The sequence below is a fragment of the Nymphalis io genome, chromosome Z, assembly GCF_905147045.1.
Source record: "Nymphalis io chromosome Z, ilAglIoxx1.1, whole genome shotgun sequence".
Taxonomy (NCBI): domain Eukaryota; kingdom Metazoa; phylum Arthropoda; class Insecta; order Lepidoptera; family Nymphalidae; genus Nymphalis; species Nymphalis io.
In genome coordinates, this window is record NC_065918.1 from 7,923,383 (window position 1) to 7,942,350 (window position 18,968).

Sequence of the window (18,968 nt, forward strand, 5' to 3'; positions counted from 1 at the left end):
AATATAAATCATTTAATATTAAAAAATAAACTTCATATTATTCATAAAAAAATATATTTGTTTCAAAATTACATTCCAGAATTTTATTTTAACATAAAGCTTAAAATAATTTTGTGTTAGGAAATTTAACACTATCAAATCCAAGAGGGATCAAAGTGAACGATAACAATGATCCTACTCAACAAAAGGCAATGCTACTCCGTTGTGAAACTACTTAGATCTGCTAAGTTTAAAATTAGAATAAATTCCAGTGGAAACAACTAGTGAATTTGTAGTTCAGAGTTAGCTTAGTTTCTTGTAGTATTATTTAAATGTGAATAGTTGATATAATTTATTATTTAAACAATATACTGTAGTTACAGTAAATCATAATAACAATGAATACTTTTCCACAATAGGACTAGAAATATGAAATTTTCGTCTTAATATTTTTTATCAAATCAATGACGATTACAATTTGTTCGACCTTCGATTAAGATGACCATACGATTAATTAATACACGTCCACAAAGGAATTATTAAATAACACGTTTAAGGATTATCAAAAAATGTTTTACATGCGCATTCTTGTTGATCAGCATCACCTTCACCTTCACCTGTGCTGGATGCCGTGCGTCTGAGAGTCTGAACTTGGGTCTGCAATCCCAATATACGTAGCTGTGCCTGCTCGAAGTTTTCATTTAGTCTTTTTATCTGGCACTGCATACGACATTGCAACTGCGGAGAAATATTAATTTACATAAATTAATTATTATAATTTAAATTGTTTATTTTTACTAGAATAAACTTACTTCCTCTCTGTCTTTCTCGGAAGTCTTAACTTGCGCTCTCGTACTTGCTAGTTGCCTTTCCAATTCACCTATAGACGTCTGCATACATCTTTAAAAAAAAAAAATAGTATTAAATTTATACGAAAAATGTATCCATAAAAGTACCCTCCTTGTATCGATTTTATCCTTCGCAGCGAGTTTTTTTTTTAGAACAAAATAAGTATATGAATATTATAACTTACTGGCTACAAGAAATAACAAATTATAATAAATTATGTATTTTATCACAAGAACTTCGATTTTTACTACGTACTTGCGCAAGGTTTCAGTGCGTTCATTAGCTCGCTGTAGAGCGCGAGCAGCCTCGTCTCTTGCACGATCTAGTTCCCCACCTAGCTGGGCGCATTCATGCATCTTCTCATGCAGTCGTTTTTCATTAGCCAAGACAGATTCCTCCATACGAATCACGTTAGCTCTGAAAATGACGATTAATAACCTCAAAGTTTTATTGAAATACTCTTACAGTATTTAAAAAGTGCCACTATTTAAATATAATTAAATTTCTTTACTTTTCGATTAGCTATAATAATAAAATTACGAAAAAACTTTACTTTAATCGTTCAATTTCACTCTTAAGAGTCATATTGGTATCCGTAAGTTGCGATATTCTTTGTTGCAATAGAGCCATTTGTTTCTCATCGGCACTTCGTTCCGGAGGTTTTTCAGGTGGTTTCAGACTGTTGTGCAAAAGGACGTGAACCTGAAATTTAGTTTAATCGATATTGTATTGCTACTATTTTATTTGAAATACAAACTTGTGAATTGTTTGCCAAAACATAAATTGTTTTAGCAAACAATATTTAACAAGATTTTTTTATTAATTTATTAAACAGTAGGTTAATATAGATTTTAGAGGATTATAAGCAAAACCAAAACTATAATTAATTCTATTGATATCGATTATACAAATATGTCTAAAGAGAAACGATTATTTTTGACCAAAGTATAATATGCCTTGTGTATTTTGTTATAAAAATAAATATATCTAAACCTTTTCTCTGGCCGAATTTAATTCTCTAGCCAATTGTTCAGCGTTATGTTCAGCTATTGCTTGCGATTGCTGTGCATCCTTTAGTTTCATCTGTGTTGCCTTTAATAGGTCAGGAATTGGCGCCAACTCTTGTAATTTTTCTTGGAACTTGAGCTTAAGGTACATTATTCATTAATTATAAATAAATATATTATTAAAGTGAAAACTTCTTTTGGTGCGTTGCGCTGGTTTATCGTAGGGGATAGACTCGCGGCTAAGCGTCACCGACATGCTAATGTTAATATAATAAAATCGTTGAAAGTACAAATAATTTAAGTATTGTGAAAATAAATGAGGATAATAATGATCGCACTTTATGTAAATACTAACAGTACATACAAATAATATATGTGTATTTTAAATATTATTTAAATGCTAAATAGTTTAGCTTAAGTAGCTTTAAATATGCTTAATTTACAGCTACTTATTATATATTGTACCGAGTTTACTTTGTATTTTAATGAATAAAAAGCTATATAACAAAAAGCGATAGAATTATAACTTGGAGTGCCAATAAATGTTAAAAATTGGACAAATATATTTAGCAGTTTCAAGTTTTCACTTCTATCAGCAGCCCCTATGACTGCCTGTTTTATTGTATATTAAGCCAACTGTGTAATATTGATAGTTACTTTAACTCTCTGAATCTCGAGATTTATCTGCTCACTTATCCTAGTGTTATCCATATCCATCAAGTCCATCTGTCTCCGTTGTTCTTCGACTAGTTGTTGAGCTTGAAGGTACTAAAATACAAAATTATATGTAGGTAGGAAATAATTGTATCCATACAAAAGCGTTGAAAAAAATCATTGACACGACATGTGAATTGTTAAGTGTTCAATTGTGTAATTTGTATTTTGAAAAGTCATTGAGCGAATAACTTATTTCAAATTGTATGATTTCAAGTTTTATTTTTAGAAAGATAAATTTGAGGTTTTTATAAAATCAGTTTCACTTCTGGATGCTAAATATATACATCCTTTTTAATATTATACTCGTAAATACTTTTTTGAAAATTTTCAACTTACCTTTACTCTGTAATCTTGAAGCTGATTATTCTGTTCTTTCATCAATGTTCTCAATTCATCTATCTCTTCTCTTGCTTCTCTGTAGCATTGTTTCAGAGCTCTCACGTTAACCTCTTGCTCGAATGCTTGTTCCTTTGTACCCATCATCATGTTTGTATGCGTCGTTAAACCTTCAAACTTCATTTCTAACTCTCTAAGCTTGTTCTGAACTTCTCGATGCTGACATCTTTCTTTTTCCAACTCCTCTTTCTTTTTTAACAAATCAGTTCGTAATATTGCACACTAGAAACGAAAGCGCTTAGCTAGTAACATAGAAAATATATTGTGCAAAGTTGCTATAACGAAATTTTATTAATACTACCTCAGTGACTTTAGTCTTTAAGCTCTCTTCAGTCTGCCGAAGTTGAATTGTAAGTTTCTGCACCTCTCTCTCTGCCGGAGTCTTAAATGATAGTAATATTTACAAGATTAGTAAAACAGTGTCAACTATGGTAGCATTTTAAAGGAGTTAGCATGCTTTGAGAAAAATAAAAAGAAACGCTTACCGGAGGAGCATTCGGATTACAAGGCGCTGGACATGGTGGACAAACTCCACACTAAAAAAATAATTATAGGTAAGCAAAGAGTTCATGGAAAATTAAAATTATAGCACTAAGTATTTAATTTAAATAAGGCGCAAAGTAGTAAGTATTTTCAAGTTAAATTATTCTCATATTAAATTGTATATCTTCTTATTATTTTGATTACATATACGAAACGAACGAAAATACAATACATATATAAATACGAACAAAAAATATACATATAAATGCTAGACAAATAAAACTTGACTGGAAAACTCCTGAAAATTATGGACCTCATTTTTTGATGCGTAATCTTAAAGAACGACAGAGAATGTTAGCTTGTAGATACAATTCCGTTCGATAAAAATTAGATCCTAATGGATGAAAATCAGTAGCTAGTGCTAATTTATAAGACACAGAGAGTCTTGATGTTTGTTAGATATAAATTGTTGCTTAAATAGATTATAAATTTGTATATTATTTCATTCTATGCTCTCTCTCTGGCGCAGATGTACAAGGAGACCCGACCCCAGCTGAACTGGGAAGAGGGTTTGAACAAAGAAGAAAGAAGAATATTATTTCATTCTATATTTTGATTCCGAAAATATATATATACTCACTTTGGGGCCCACTAGTTCGAGGACACATATTTTTCGCGAGTCATATCTCAACCAATAAATAATTTAAAAAAATCTTTACGGGACGACCGCGGCATGTGTGAGACTTTAAATTTAATTAATTAATATAATTTTAATTAAAAGAAATAAATAAATAAAAATGAAGTAAAATAAATTAAATATACATAAATTTGAATTAAGTAAAATAACTATACGATTCTTATTATTTAATAATATATAAAAGTACACAAGGGCTTTGAGAGCTGCCGCCGTGGAAGGCCCTGACGGTAAAAGAGATTGTCATACCGTTTGCCAATATCTTACCCCGAGACGCGCCCATAGATGTTTTACGTCAATAAAACTGTAGAATCTACACGTAGATCTTTGAGGCAAATCTAAAAAACATCTTCCGTGAAAATTACTAGATAATTTCGAAGTCCTAACTTACGCCCAGCGAAGAGCTCTAATAAATGTACTCGTGCAATATAATTTAATATAAAACTAAAACGCACGGACAATATAATATGCAATAGGATTTGGAAAACTTTTAATTGCATCCTCGTTTTAAAGCCTTTTTATATAATTCTACGTAAAAATGACAGCAAGTATAAGTATAGTAATAAAAAGGTTTTAATTGTATCTCATGAATTCCTAAAAACCACAAACATGTTATATTATTTTATTGTGTTCATTGACTAAAAATAATTCAGATTTTATGTACGCCTAATAAGAATTAAGAACTAAAGAACAACATGACAAATGGCTCTATAAATATTTTATAAGGCACTTTATAAATAATTAGATCAATTAAGTTGTGTAGAGACCTTACTACAAATTTAACTTTCGAAACAAGGAAGAAATGGCTGTCAGAAATTGAAATTAATGACTGTATAATGAAGATCTTAAAATGTACGTCTGATAATTTGCAACCAGTCATTGTAATTTTAACTTAAAAGCGCCAGTTTGAATCCGGGCAAACATCACCGAGTTTTAATTTACTTAATCTGTGTTTATAATTTAACTCGTGTTTGGAGGTGAAAAATATGTTGTCAGGAAACCCGCATGAGTCGTACAAAATTGGACCGCATGTAATGTATACACCAACTCACATTGAATTCGTGTGGTAGAATTAGTATAAAGGTGGCCTTTGCCCAACAATGTTTTTTTTTCTTGTATTTGTATCTCCACAGACGTCTTGTCTGTACCTTTAGTGAAACTTATATTTAATTTATATTAACATTATTTTAATTTGCCTGCATATTTAATACCAAGCAACGTCATAATCTACGTTTCAGGATTAAAAACTTTTGTCGTCGTAGAGTCTAGATGACTTCTTTACTGACTAGAAATGTGTGCCAGTTGACTTCCTTGAAGGGAGTGTTATTTGTCGGCGTGGGATACTGGATATCTCTGGGCTGGGTGGTATTCCTATAATCCGGTAATCTCTATTATGGATCGCCATTTTTAAGTTGTAATCCAATAAACTTAAGTTGACGTATTAAATTAAAAAGGTAATTATCATCAAAGTTGAACCTAATTACTTATAAATACAATGATCGTTCCATTGATTATATATTGTTACACCTAAAACTTACTTTAAAGAAACGTTCTTAGACAATTCTTAAATATAAACTCTCACTGGAGTTGATATTTAATGTCCACTGACAGCTAAAACTTTGAATGTATAATACAACTTTTTGTACTACCAATTTAATTCAACGTTGTAAGTATACGAGTACAACACAAAAGCCTTCACAAAGAGATCTTGAGTTGAAAATATAATACAACGTACGATTGGGAAGCACAAACTGGTTTTATTACTAAAAATAATAAAACTCTAGTTAGTTAACAGTAAAGATTTTTTAAGAAATTATTTAATTATTATGAAACTATTTTATAGAAAGATTTTACCTTCCATTATTTTATATACTAAAACTGATGATAAGTATTGATATTAAAATATTGTAAATGTTACTTACAGCCCTAGTCGTCGGAGGGACAGGTGGGCCTCCCAGCTGTGAATTACAATAATGATTATCACTTCTTATCTCAGTGAGCTCGATATTTTATCAACCATCGATTGTGCTTAATAACTACCCTTCCCAAGTTTCTTTAAAATTGCGAGGAATATAAAAATAATGTCAAACAGTAACGTAAGTGAATTAGTAGTTATCTTTTGTTTCAGAAAGAAACGCTTTGAAGCTTCGAGTATGCTTGGCTTTGACTTTCCGTAATAGTCGAATTCGATTCGTTCCATCGAGTTAGCGAATGAGATCATATTACATTCGTTTTAAAAATACCGGTTGTTCGAAGCACGTGTTCCTCGCTCCGCCGCCTCGACATGCACTCACTGCTGCCGCTTTCACGTCCGCCATTTCCACGCGAATGTTACGTACCTCGAGCTCTAAGCCACCAAGCTGATGTTCCTGTGAAATAAAGTAAAATATAATAATAATAATCGTTCTTGACATAAACTATTAAGCAATAAAATACTTAAATATCATGTTTCATTCTGTTCAATATTTTTTTATTTCTTAAATTTAATTCACTATACTTTTTATCGCATTTAATAAATATAAAGGCATCATTATACTACCCCTGCAGAACACTATTGAATCTGTTTTTAAACATCATATATATAGGAATATATTATTAATATTCCGACTGAAGAGCTCCATATTAATTTCGAGCTTTAGTTCCGTCTTTGGTCAATAGTGCGCTGGCTGGAAGATTCTTATAGGCCAATTATTTTCAAACGTATTGAGCAAAAATGGAACGAACTAAAGCTTCAAATTAATATGGAGCTCTTCAGCTGTATATCCAAACCGTAACCGTCTTGACAGCTGGTGGTTGATTTTATATGGACTTCTTTCATTATTTTGATTTACGTTAAAATCGGTGGAACAAATCTCGAACTAATTTCCTAACCTACCTACATTTTTGTATAATATAGGATCTCGCTCAGTACACTGAGCGTGTACATATCTGGGCTAGTATATTTGTTGATTATTATGATATGTTTATTGCCGGAGCCAGTTGGCGTGGTTGGTAGATACTTTCACGCCGAAGTTTGTGGGTTCGAATCCCAACCAGGACAGACATTTGTGTGCATGTCTGCTTGTCCTGAATCTGGGTGTTATTATCTTAAGTATGTATTTACAAAAGAAAAGTAGTATATGTAGTATATCAGTTGTCTGGCTTCCATAGCACAAGCTCTGCTTAATTTTGGATCAGATGGCCGTGTGGGACATTAGTCCCAGGATATCATTATTATCCCAGGATATTATATTAGATCTGGGTCACGCTCTCTACATATATAGTTTATTTATGATTATTAGTAAAATGGAATAGTGTTATACTGCAAATAAAGATACATTAAAATGGGGCATAAATCAAATTGAAAATCTTATTCTAGGTAGAACGCAAGTTCAAAGTTGAAAATAAAATATTGTATGTAAACTACATTATATTTTAAATGGTCTGATCAAAAATATTACATTTTCTCCGTAAAAATCACGAATTGTCCTCTAATCTTTACATTTTCCGTAATGCTTTTGCTTACAAAATACAAATGACTACACAAATAAACTAAGTCTTTGTAAAACTTTTTCGTGTTATTTTTATAACGATAAAAAGCTTATGGCGTATACTACATATTTTTCTTTCTGCAAAAACCACATCTCTTGTCACATGTAATTTATACTTCAAATTTAAATTTTAAGGCGCTGTTTAGACGAGAGGACTACCGAAAAAAATTGACAGCGCTTTGTAGTAATTATCATATTATAGTTTAACGAATTAAAGAATATATTGCAAATGCAATGCAAAAAAAAATTTAAAGAGAATAGAGATGAAGGGAAGAAAATTTTGCTATCATTAGGCGCGCCCTTAATCAAAAACTGTTTATGATACATAAGATTAGCAAATCGCATGGAATATGTAAATCGTTACGGATTGCGTGCGTTCGATTAAACGAAATCTCAATGTATAGAATACGTACAATGGTTTTTCCATTAATTATTCTTAATACTACATATTACTAGTTGTAATTTACGTATAATGATTGGCCTTGTAAAAGTTATAAAGTACTTTGAACATGTACAAAATGACATTTATTATTACATTCAATAATTAAAAATTGATCGATACGATGTATACAAAATATGTTCTTTGTTAATACAAATATAAGATATAAAGTGCATGACATATTGCATTCACTTGTGGTTACGTTATTGCAAATGTTATTTTTATATAAATCATAATATGTCATTAAGGTTTAACCACAAAAATAATGACTTAACTGTCTAGTTGGTTTAGCAACAATGCAGGTCCCGAGGTTCCGGGTTCTAATACAGATCAAACCAGTAAAAGTTATTGGGTTTTTCTCAAGTAGTTTAAGAAAAAATAAGAAGTTCTTCGTAATTTAGGCTTAATTTTAAGGTTAAAATTGGATGTGTTACAGTAAGAATCCCAAAATATTAAGTCAAATAAAATTATCACACATTCAGTAGGCTGCAGCCTTCATCAGCCAAAAGCAGATAAGTATTCAAAATTACTGATATAATGTAAATTATTAAATCATACGTTAAAAATGCATAATTTTATTAATTCATTGAATGCGGTTGTATAGATTATGTGAATTTTATCGTTAACACGTTATTGACTTAATATTATAATTAATCCCGCCTGATTCAGATTCCATTATTCGAATGGTAACAACACTAGTCGCAAGTCAGCCACGATGAATATGTTCGGTAGATAATTGATTACTGACGATGTTTATTCAAATTTAAAGCCGAGATGGCCCAGTGGTAAGAACGCGTGAATCTTAACCGATGATCGTGGGTTCAAACCCGGGCAAGCACCACTGAATTTTCATGTGCTTAATTTGTGATTATAATTCATCTCGTGCTTTACGGTGAAGGAAAACATCGTGAGGAAACCTGCATGTGTCTAATTTCACTGAAATTCTGCCACATGTGAATTCTACCAACCCGCATTGGAGCAGCGTGGTGGAATAAGCTCCAAACCTTCTCATCAAAAAGAGGAGAGGAGGCCTTTAGCCCAGCAGTGGGACATTCACAGGCTGTTACGGTTACGGATGTTTATTTATATTGTACTTAAATAAAATATATTATAATTACTATCTACTACGACCTGTCAATATTTTAGAGATGATTATAACAGATATGAGCTCACGCTAATTAGGTCATCTGAAAACCTTGACAGACGACTCCAACATCTCTCCAATGCCTAAGACGTCTCTGTCGAAGCGTTTCTTAAACAGAAGCGACTGCTGTATTCATCTTGTCGACTGACGACAGTCGCTTTGCACCAAGGCAACAACTGTAATCTAAGTCTTTCAATCGTCACATTGTGTTACAGAAGAAAATGAAATTAGTCTCTGAAATAATTCGAGAATTTCTCGAAAAGCAGGAAAAGTTGTGGAAAATAAGTTTTAGGCATGAAGCATCATATTCGTTCAACAGATGCAAGAGGTCGCGTCGCTTGTCGTTGAACTTTGATTAGCTAGTTGTTGACCTAGGAACAAAATTACATCTTGTTCTTTATTCATTCACTCATAAATCAAGACAATAACTGAATACAACAATAGCACATATGTTAACCGACGATTAAATGGCTGGTATTAATTGGCAAATACAAATACAAAGTGTAATTCCTTTTCTGATCAACTCAGACCTCGATAACGAAGCAAAAACTATCATAGACTCTTCCTTCTACCTAACCATCTCCGACGTGACGATCCTCTAAGAAGAACAATCCGCGACCGATAAATAATGCTACATCCAATTTCAGTGATTGCTGTGTCAAGTCATATAAAAGAAATTGTGTCACATAAAACCTGGAAATATAAAAATAAAAATACGAATATAAAAAATTAAATTACTACATAATATCATAAAACAAATAGGCCCCTCCATGTTTGTCTGTATGTCTGTCTTAGTGCGATAAACTCAAAAATTACCGAACGGATTTTCATACGGACTACAACTACAAATGAATTCAAATTCTATTAGATGAATTATGACAAGAGATTAGCAACACTTTTTTTAAATTGCCATTAGCTAAACTATATATATGACCAATTTAATGTGTCGTAATCGGTCAAACAGCGTCGAATTATTTTAAGCTCAAAAAAATATACAATTATTTGAATATATAAGATTTTGCAAAAGAAGTGTGTAGTTAATACCTAATTACTGTCGAATATTCGGCTCAGTAACATTTTTATTACATATTGGACCGAATATTCGACATTTTCACCTATCGCTTATAATAACTATTTCACTATATCAGATTTTAATAGTAGTCATATGAAAAACACTTCATAATAATGCATAATATTAAACATACTTACTAGTTCTAATGTTGAAGATTTGTAGTTATCAAGTTTTGACAATAAATCTTCCACTTTTTTCACCGGAATTTTGTCTTGTTTCTGAAAAAATAAAAATGCAGCTTATTTTCGCTATAGAACACTAATAATATATATTCAAGGAATTCCAAAAATCATGTCTTCATTCTCCAAAGTGGGAACCAAAAAGCTCAAATAAGAAATGTAACATTAATAAAAAATAATTGAAACGAAAACATTTTTCAAAAAATAAATAGATTGTAATTATTATATTAAAAAATATGACACAAAAACAACCAAAATGGATATTCTTTGCGGTCAGTAGAATTCGAAAGTTCGCTCCCAGAGAAAATTTGTTACAGTCAGTTGCCATAACCAGTTATGATGAATATGCGTACATAATGTGTGGTATCAAAAAAACTAATGAAGATCTCAATTAAACGTATGTATAACCTGACCAGATTGCAATATGCTTCGAAAGTGCTACCATTTCAAATTAAAAACCAAAACTCCAATAGTAGAGAAATTATTGAATTCTCGCCTGGGAACTAATTCTGTTTGTACGAGTACTATTTTTATCTTAATAACTATTTTATATTTTTGAATCGGCGCCAAACAATACATAAAGTTAGCTTAGTTTAATAATTTTAAGGAAACAAAACAATTTGACATGAAATAATCAACATTTTCATGATGGAATATCAATTATGTATTATAAATAATTCTGATAAACGATAATACTCCAAATATGTTTGGTATGGCACTTCGGAAACGCACTACAATCGCTAAATAATTGATGCACATCGTTGCTCTCACGTTACTCTTTAAGTAAATTAATTCGTTAAAGAGTAAAGTAGTTACTTTACTTACAGTACTTCAGGAGTTTTACTTTTCAGTTCTTTTGACGTCGGCTTAATTTTTTGTTAAGACATTCAAAGAAATCTAAAATAACTCTTCATCTTAAAACTTAAACTAAATCTTTTAAGCCAACTTACCTGACTAAAATTTTCATTTGTTTGATGACATGAAAATTCTTGGCTCATCGCAGTAGCATCGCCCTATAAGTATACATTTTTAGATGTCGAAATGACTTAACTATTAATTTGAATAAATATCTTTCTAAATATATTTATTTCGCTATTAATTAATATTCTAATATATTATGCTTTCTAAAAGTTTTAATAATTTTAGAATTATACATTTAACTACAACTCTAGTTATCCTTTTATTATATACATATATAATATGTACCTCAGGATTATTCTTATTTAACTTTTCATGGAGCAATGCATTCTCGTTGTTCATTAATTTTAGTTCTCCTTGAAGCCTCTTGATCTGCGACCGACAAGTTTCCAAGTTTTGATCCTTTGTCATCAATTCCTTATAAAGAATATACCTAAAATATATATTTAATAAAACTTACCTTTGATAAAACATTTTCAATTTCTAGGTTTCCATGATTTGATAATTTTGTAACGGTCGGTGGGCTTGATGGCTTTTTGACAATGCTGACAAAGATCTAATTGACATATCATTCAATGTTCTACTTTTAAATATCAATTTAAATACGTCATTTTAATTATCTAGTATTTTAAAATAATTTGCATATTCATGGGTTCATGGATTATGAATGTTTTTATATAACAAATTTCAAGACAAATCTATGGCTAATGGCTTTACTTTCATGTAAAAGTGGTATAATTTTAATTGAGCTATGAGCAAACGAGATTTTGTCAATATAAAAAAAATACTAAATAATACTAAAGTTTACATAGTAAAATATTCAAATTATGAAAATACATAACTTGAAAATTGATTACTAATAAATGTACTTATACTTTTATTGACGGTTTGCAAATGCAAATGCAAAAATAAAATGGAACTGTAGGTACAAGTAAAACATTGAATGTACAAATACACACAATTGGAGCGTAATATTTAGCTCAATGGCTCATGTGATTCTTAACTTGACAATTGCGGTTTTAAACCCGGACAAGCACCATTGAATTTATATATGCTTAATTCAACTCTTGCTTAGAGATGATATATTAGTGATGAAACCTGCATGTGTCGGATAAAATTCTTCCACATGTGTATCCATCCAGACAAGAGACCTTTGCCAGCAGTAGAACATTAACAAGCTGTTTCTTTTTAAATTTTTATTTGTAGAATGTGTATTCTTTCCTGTATTTAACCAGTAAAGGCTGATAGATATTGCTGCCAAAACTAATCCTGGCTCTCGTACAAACAAATCTATATAAAATTACGTTATGCAAAAATCAATAAATATAGGTAACGCCAAATTATATCATATCACCAACGGTTTTCTAAGTAGACTATAAAAGGATATTATATTTTACTCTTGCAGATTTTATATGTAGGATTATATCAATTCAAATTCAATATCAAACCTCTTGACTTCTAAATCTGCATTATCCGCAACCAGCTTCTCCTGCATGTCGTAACTTTCACTCAATTTCCGTGTCAAGTCAATTTCCTTAAAAAAACGCAAGCCCGTTTAAAAATTTTTATAATTTCTATAAGTTTACATGGTATGGTGTATATATTATAAAAAAACCGCTATTTTCTGCATTGCAGACATACAGATTTACTTCGAGTCAGCTCTGACACGCCTACACCTGGCATCTTATTTTTACGAGTCGCTAAAAGTACCGGATGGTTCATTTTCATTTCCTGGTACATTGATGAATCTGTAAAATTTATTATATACTTTAAAATTTACATTAACTAGGTTATTATTAGTAGTCGAGATGGCCCAGTGGTAGTCGAGATGGCCCAGTGGTAAGAACGCGTGAATCTTAACCGATGAACGTGGGTTCAAACCCGGGCAAGCACCTCTGAATTTTCATGTGCTTAATTTCTGTTTATAAATCATCTCGTGCTTTTTGGTGAAGGAAAACATCGTGAGGAAACCTGCATGTGTCTAATTTCATCGAAATTCTGCCAAATGTGTATTCCACCAACCCGCATTGGAGCAGCGTGGTGGAATAAGCTCCAAACCTTCTCCTCAAAAAGGGAGAGGAGGCCTTAGCTCAGCAGTGGGACATTTACTTTACTTTACTTTAGGTTATTATTCAATTAACATTATCGGTTCTCTATTATTTTAAATATAATATTTCAAACAATTATTTATAAAAAACACAGACATATAGATACACAAAACGTTGTAGAAAATCTTAGGATTTGTTTACCGTAAACATCAGTCGGAATGTAATAACTTGGTTGGCAAGGTTCCTTGGAGTTTCTCATTTGCGATACTTCCTCGCCCACTAGTTTCTGTATAGTTTTAGTAAGACGATCAAAGCGTTCCATTTCTCGCAGTAGCAGTTCATTTCTTTCACCGAGTTCCTTTATATCGGCTTCAGTTAGATGTGATTTCTGAGAAAATATATAATTATAAATTATAATGAATAAAATAATAACAATATTATATAAGTCAAGTCCTCAAGTCGTCTATACCGCAATGTTTGAAGACGAAAGTCTTCAACCAATGCGTCTTACCTGCTATGACATACGGTGCCGAAACGTGGACACTAACTGCGGAACTAGTCCACAAATTCAAAGTCGCTCAGCGTGCTATGGAGCGAGCTATGCTCGGAGTATCTTTGAAGGATAAGATCAGAAATCAGATTATCCGGAAAAGAACCGGAATCACCGACATAGCTTGCAAAATTCGCAGGCTGAAGTGGCAGTGGGCTGGTCACGTAGGTCTTAGGACCGATGGCCTTTGGAGCAGACGAGTCCTAGAGTGGAGACTGCGAATCGGCAAGCGCAGCGTAGGGCGCCCTCCAGCCAGGTGGACCGACGACCTTAAAAAGGTGGCGGGCACCAACTGGATGCGGAAGGCGGGAGCTTTGGCGCACCTTGGGAGAGGCCTATGTTCAGCAGTGGACAACGATTGGCTGTTGATTGATTATTTGTTATAGCTAGTTATTTATTATTTCGAAAGAATACACCGTTAAACCTTTTGTATCTCAGTAAGTCTTACTCTTGAATCTCTAATAATTCTTGTACTTTTTCGTGTTTCTGTATGAATGTCACGAATCTGTTTTGTAAGCGAGTCTTCCGTTTCTGCGGGTGACTGTGAAACTGCAAGTACAAATGTTTTCTACTTATTTCACATGTCGAACGAATTGTAAAATTCCAAATAATGCAGCACTTTTGAATATGGTCAAGTATTCAAGCTACTCGTTAAGTTTTGTTGCTTACGTTCTGGTGATTTCTGAAAAAGAAAAATTTTGTGAGACTTTTCAGTATTTGTATAGTATGCTATAAGAAAGATTACTTTTCATTACCTTAAATACGCTGCGGCAACATTTGTCTGATTTATTATTTTTCCATATCTTCTGTAACTTTTTACAATCATGACGTATTAAATTTGAAGTCAATTTTGTACATTTTATAGAAGAGTCAGAAGGTACTTGCATATTTCCAGAACCAGATACTATGTCATCACCCCGCGCTGACTTATCTTTTTCTATACGCTGATGTTCTGTACTAAGCTCAGCATCATTACAAGGCTAAAAAAACATAGCATTTGGTCAAAACGAATATCAACAATTTACGCAGCAAATATATCGTGTTATAATTATTTATTAAACTAACCAAATAAGATTCAGAAGCCGAAATCCTTTCGCGAGGTGATTTAGAGAGAACTCTTATTTGATAATCTACTTTTTTAAGAGTACCCCATAACTTTGGCAAAATATTAAGCTTCGGACTAACATCAGCCTGGTCGATTGAAGTGCAGCTTTTTGGTGATTCCCGCAAACAAGAACGTGTTTTGTGTTGAGTTTTTAAAGGCTAAAATGTTATTGAATTAAAAAAATATTATTATGTCAAATCGTGAAAATACATAATATTACCAATTTAGACAATTTGTATAAACTGGTAAGATCAAGCTTACATTTTATATACAATCTGAATCTACATTCAGAGTTCCAAAATAAATAGACTATCAAATTTTTATTTACGTTTAATTTAGTTCTTTACAATACCAAAAAATATATATGTAATTATTTCTTAGTTGACAATCTTGCATGTCCAACTCGATCTTAAAATATTACTAAGGAAATGTTTCTTAGCATTTTTTTAAAATCCCAATATAGTTATTTGCCAATATACAAATATCTTGTAAACATATTTGAAAGGATTTTATTTATTCAAGAATGAATTTATTTCATAAATATAAACACATACAAACAAAGATGTTGTTTAAACATGTAAAAGGCTTCACATGTAATTTTCCTTCAATACAAAGCTGGATGTGCTATTAACTTAATGGAATATTACACAAAGGGGCTTGTCAATATAATAATGCACAGTTGTTAAGCAATTTCAAAATAATTTCCTGTTGTTGGAAATTATACAATTATTGTGTTACTAATAAACGTTACATAAGTGAATAATTACGCACCCATATCGCTTTTTCTATCGTGCAAATTTTGAAATTCGATTGACAAGTTGTGTTACTAAACAAAACGCTATACAACTTCTATTATCTTAAACATATTATTTAAAGCACACTACATCTATTAATAACGTCTCATAAGTACTTCTTAGTTTCTTATACTAAGAAACTATTTTATAGTTATTATTTTATAGGTATTTATAGTTGATATAATTCTTTCATAGCGAAATTCATTATTATGGATAGAAAGAAAATGATAAATAGGATTTTTCCAAAATAACTGCATTAGAAATAGGTTTTTTTTTGTGAAGCGCAAATAACCTTTTAACAATAATTTAATATTTGTTAGGAGGGTCTGTATGACATCAAAATCAAACACAAAGTTGTTTTGCGAAAGATTTTGATACGTATAGTATAATTTTCCAAGATTCATTATCCATTTTAAAGCTTATTTCGACTCTCATTTCGCAATTAATTAATTATTAAATCACATTGAAGCCGTAATTTCCCATTTCTCTGAACTATACAATACGAATTAATTACACGAGACATATCATGAGTTATATCAGGTACAGGCTTATAGTTCTATGTGACTACTCAATCAGCTTGAACTCTGTCGAAACGTCAAGAAATATAATTACGGCGAAAACTCAAATATCTACTTAATATAATTTTAAAATAACTGACATCCCATGCGCAAGAGATGTCAGATGAGAGTGAGAATCAGAATTAAATTTTTCAGAGGAATTTCTTGTGGTGAACGATTGTGAGTACTAGAGGATTTTTCAAAATTAATTTTATAAAGGGGTTAAATGGAACCATAATGAAAGTTTTATAAAAAAATCGTTATTTGTGAATTTTAGAAATACGATAATCGGTAATTAGGGTATTATTTATGAGTAAAAGATTTTACATGGAATAGCTATAAAATCGATTTTGAAAATTCATTACAAAAGAGGTAAAATTGGTGATGAAAGTCTATAAAAACTAACCTTTTTTCAGTGTTTAAAATTCAGTGTATTTTTAAATAAAGCTTCTGATGGGCTATCCCATTAGGTACATAGCTAGTAACATATAAAATTTATAACATAAATACATTTTGAGACTTTGAAATGTACATGCCTTGATAATGTGTTTCAATGTCTCATCGAAAGCAATCGCATAATATATAATTAAATGATATTGAATTAAAGATCTACCTTTTTTGTATGAGATAATTATGAAAGTTTGCTTACCGCCATAGCTATAAATGCTTGTATAATTGATATTTAAAATTAGACAGAAAAGTAATAGTCATAATTACTTATGCCAAAACTGACAGTCTCATGATCGTACTTTTTAAAAGGTTGTATACGGCCAGATAATTAAATATATTCACTTTAAGCACTCTGGCCACTTTTGCAATGTCAGCCCTGATAGCATTTCTCAATAGAGACTAGTTAATAATGGTAATGTGCACTAGGTGCACAACCCATGTACAGAAAGTGCCTGTGCTTTATATTCACTCTCATAATCCAATAGTATGACACCACTTCGATTTCTGGCGCAACACTGACCACTGTACGTTCTTCTCGAGCCTAAAATGCGCCTAAATTTTGGGCTCTTATCCACAAGTTCTTGACAGAAACACCCAATAGCTTTTTATTAGCCCGACAAGTTCAACTGACAATTCAAATCCCAACTCCAAAACTTCCTGATCTTCAGTCTTCAGCCCGAAACAATATAATGTCTTGTGTTTAAAATACTTAATTCTTAAATTAATTAACAAATTGAATTGACATCGATATTTTTGTTATGAGGTTATTCGAATATATATCGTTATTGAAATAAATGATATTACAACATTTTCATTTCCGTAACATGTCATGAGTATTGAAGAGTATATATAAGTAGTTCTACTCTTATTCAACAAACTTATTAAAACCACCTGTTCCCTCAAAGGAACTTAAATAACATTATTATGCGAAAGACATCTCTATAAACTAATATTCAAGACATATATTTTAAGCGTATAATTTATCTAACAAAGTATTTAAGAGAAGAAGGATACTTACATCGCTCAAAAGACAGTTAACACGACGGTTCGATTGCCTCGTTGGTCTAATGGCTAGATGTAAGGCCGCAGACCCGAAGGTCCTAGGACCAAATCTCAGGTCGAGCCTGGCCAACCTGTTTTTCTGTCGAAAATTCTCAATAGTAGCCTGGAGTCTGGAAGTTGATAGCGTATACACTTCCGTGCTTCGGAAAGCACGTAAAGCCGTAAGTCCTGTATCTGAACTCTTTCCGATCGTGTCGGATTGCCGTCCCGTTGGATTGTCAGAGTTAGAGACTATAGAGTGCACCTGTGCAAAAGTGTGTGCACAGGCACACACTTTTGCACTATAATATTTCCTGCAAAGTTGGCTAATCACTCTTGAGATTCGCCGCCGTGGTTGAAATCGGTCTGTAGGACCTTAACACGACAGTTTATGTCATATGTGAATTTTGACAACAGGCTTTGCATTAGACATAGAATATATAAGGAAAACATGTATAACATATGCTACAAAATTTGGCTTCAATATTACTATTTCACAAAACAATATAACTAAAGCATGATGAACTGCTATGAAGTATGTTTTGTATGTTTTCTCTAAAGATAACGACGAAACGTAGTATCTGCAATACCTCAAAACACCAATAGAAAAAGTTTTGAATATTCCTTTAAAATTTGCCACATGCAAGCCCGTATGATAATATGACGTCAACGCAATTTTTATACACTATACATATATATACAAAATAATATGATACTTAATTATTCTATTGACTTTAAAAGTCATACCATCGGTATAAGATCGGTAGGGAAACCTAATGCCCTAACTTGGGCACACTCGGTTGGTTTTTATGAGTTCCCAACAATAAACTGATAAAAGGGTATTTTTTTTATTTAGATTGTTTGTTTTTACAAAAATACATTCTTGGTTCTTCACAGTTGACCCTCTTTTGTATTTCAGTCAGCAATACAAAATTTCAAAAATAATTTATTCGTAGTGTTTATAAATATTGCATAAAGAATATGATAAACTAAACATACCGTTATATACTTTCGAA

At 31.7% G+C, this 18,968-nt stretch overlaps 1 protein-coding gene across 2 annotated transcripts; it reads right to left on the reverse strand.

The window, feature by feature from the left end:
- Positions 1–43: 43 nt before the first annotated feature.
- Positions 44–17,164, reverse strand: LOC126780717 (paramyosin-like). 2 transcript variants are annotated; one of them, XM_050505373.1, is made up of 22 exons: positions 17,111–17,164; positions 15,071–15,268; positions 14,761–14,985; positions 14,675–14,687; positions 14,430–14,554; positions 13,657–13,843; positions 13,049–13,155; positions 12,856–12,941; positions 11,696–11,840; positions 11,440–11,502; positions 10,448–10,528; positions 6,369–6,494; positions 6,048–6,083; positions 3,434–3,484; positions 3,250–3,330; positions 2,889–3,170; positions 2,493–2,603; positions 1,822–1,974; positions 1,382–1,530; positions 1,084–1,245; positions 792–879; positions 44–717 (listed from the first exon to the last, which is right to left on the reverse strand). In XM_050505373.1, the coding sequence occupies exons 1-22, from the start codon at positions 17,114–17,116 to the stop codon at positions 532–534; spliced, it is 2,661 nt and encodes an 886-aa protein (XP_050361330.1). In that variant the 5' UTR covers positions 17,117–17,164; the 3' UTR covers positions 44–531. The 2 variants fall into 2 exon arrangements, with proteins under 2 accessions (XP_050361330.1, XP_050361331.1); XM_050505374.1 differs by lacking the exon at positions 17,111–17,164 and adding an exon at positions 15,372–15,490.
- Between the last annotated feature and the right edge of the window lie 1,804 nt (positions 17,165–18,968).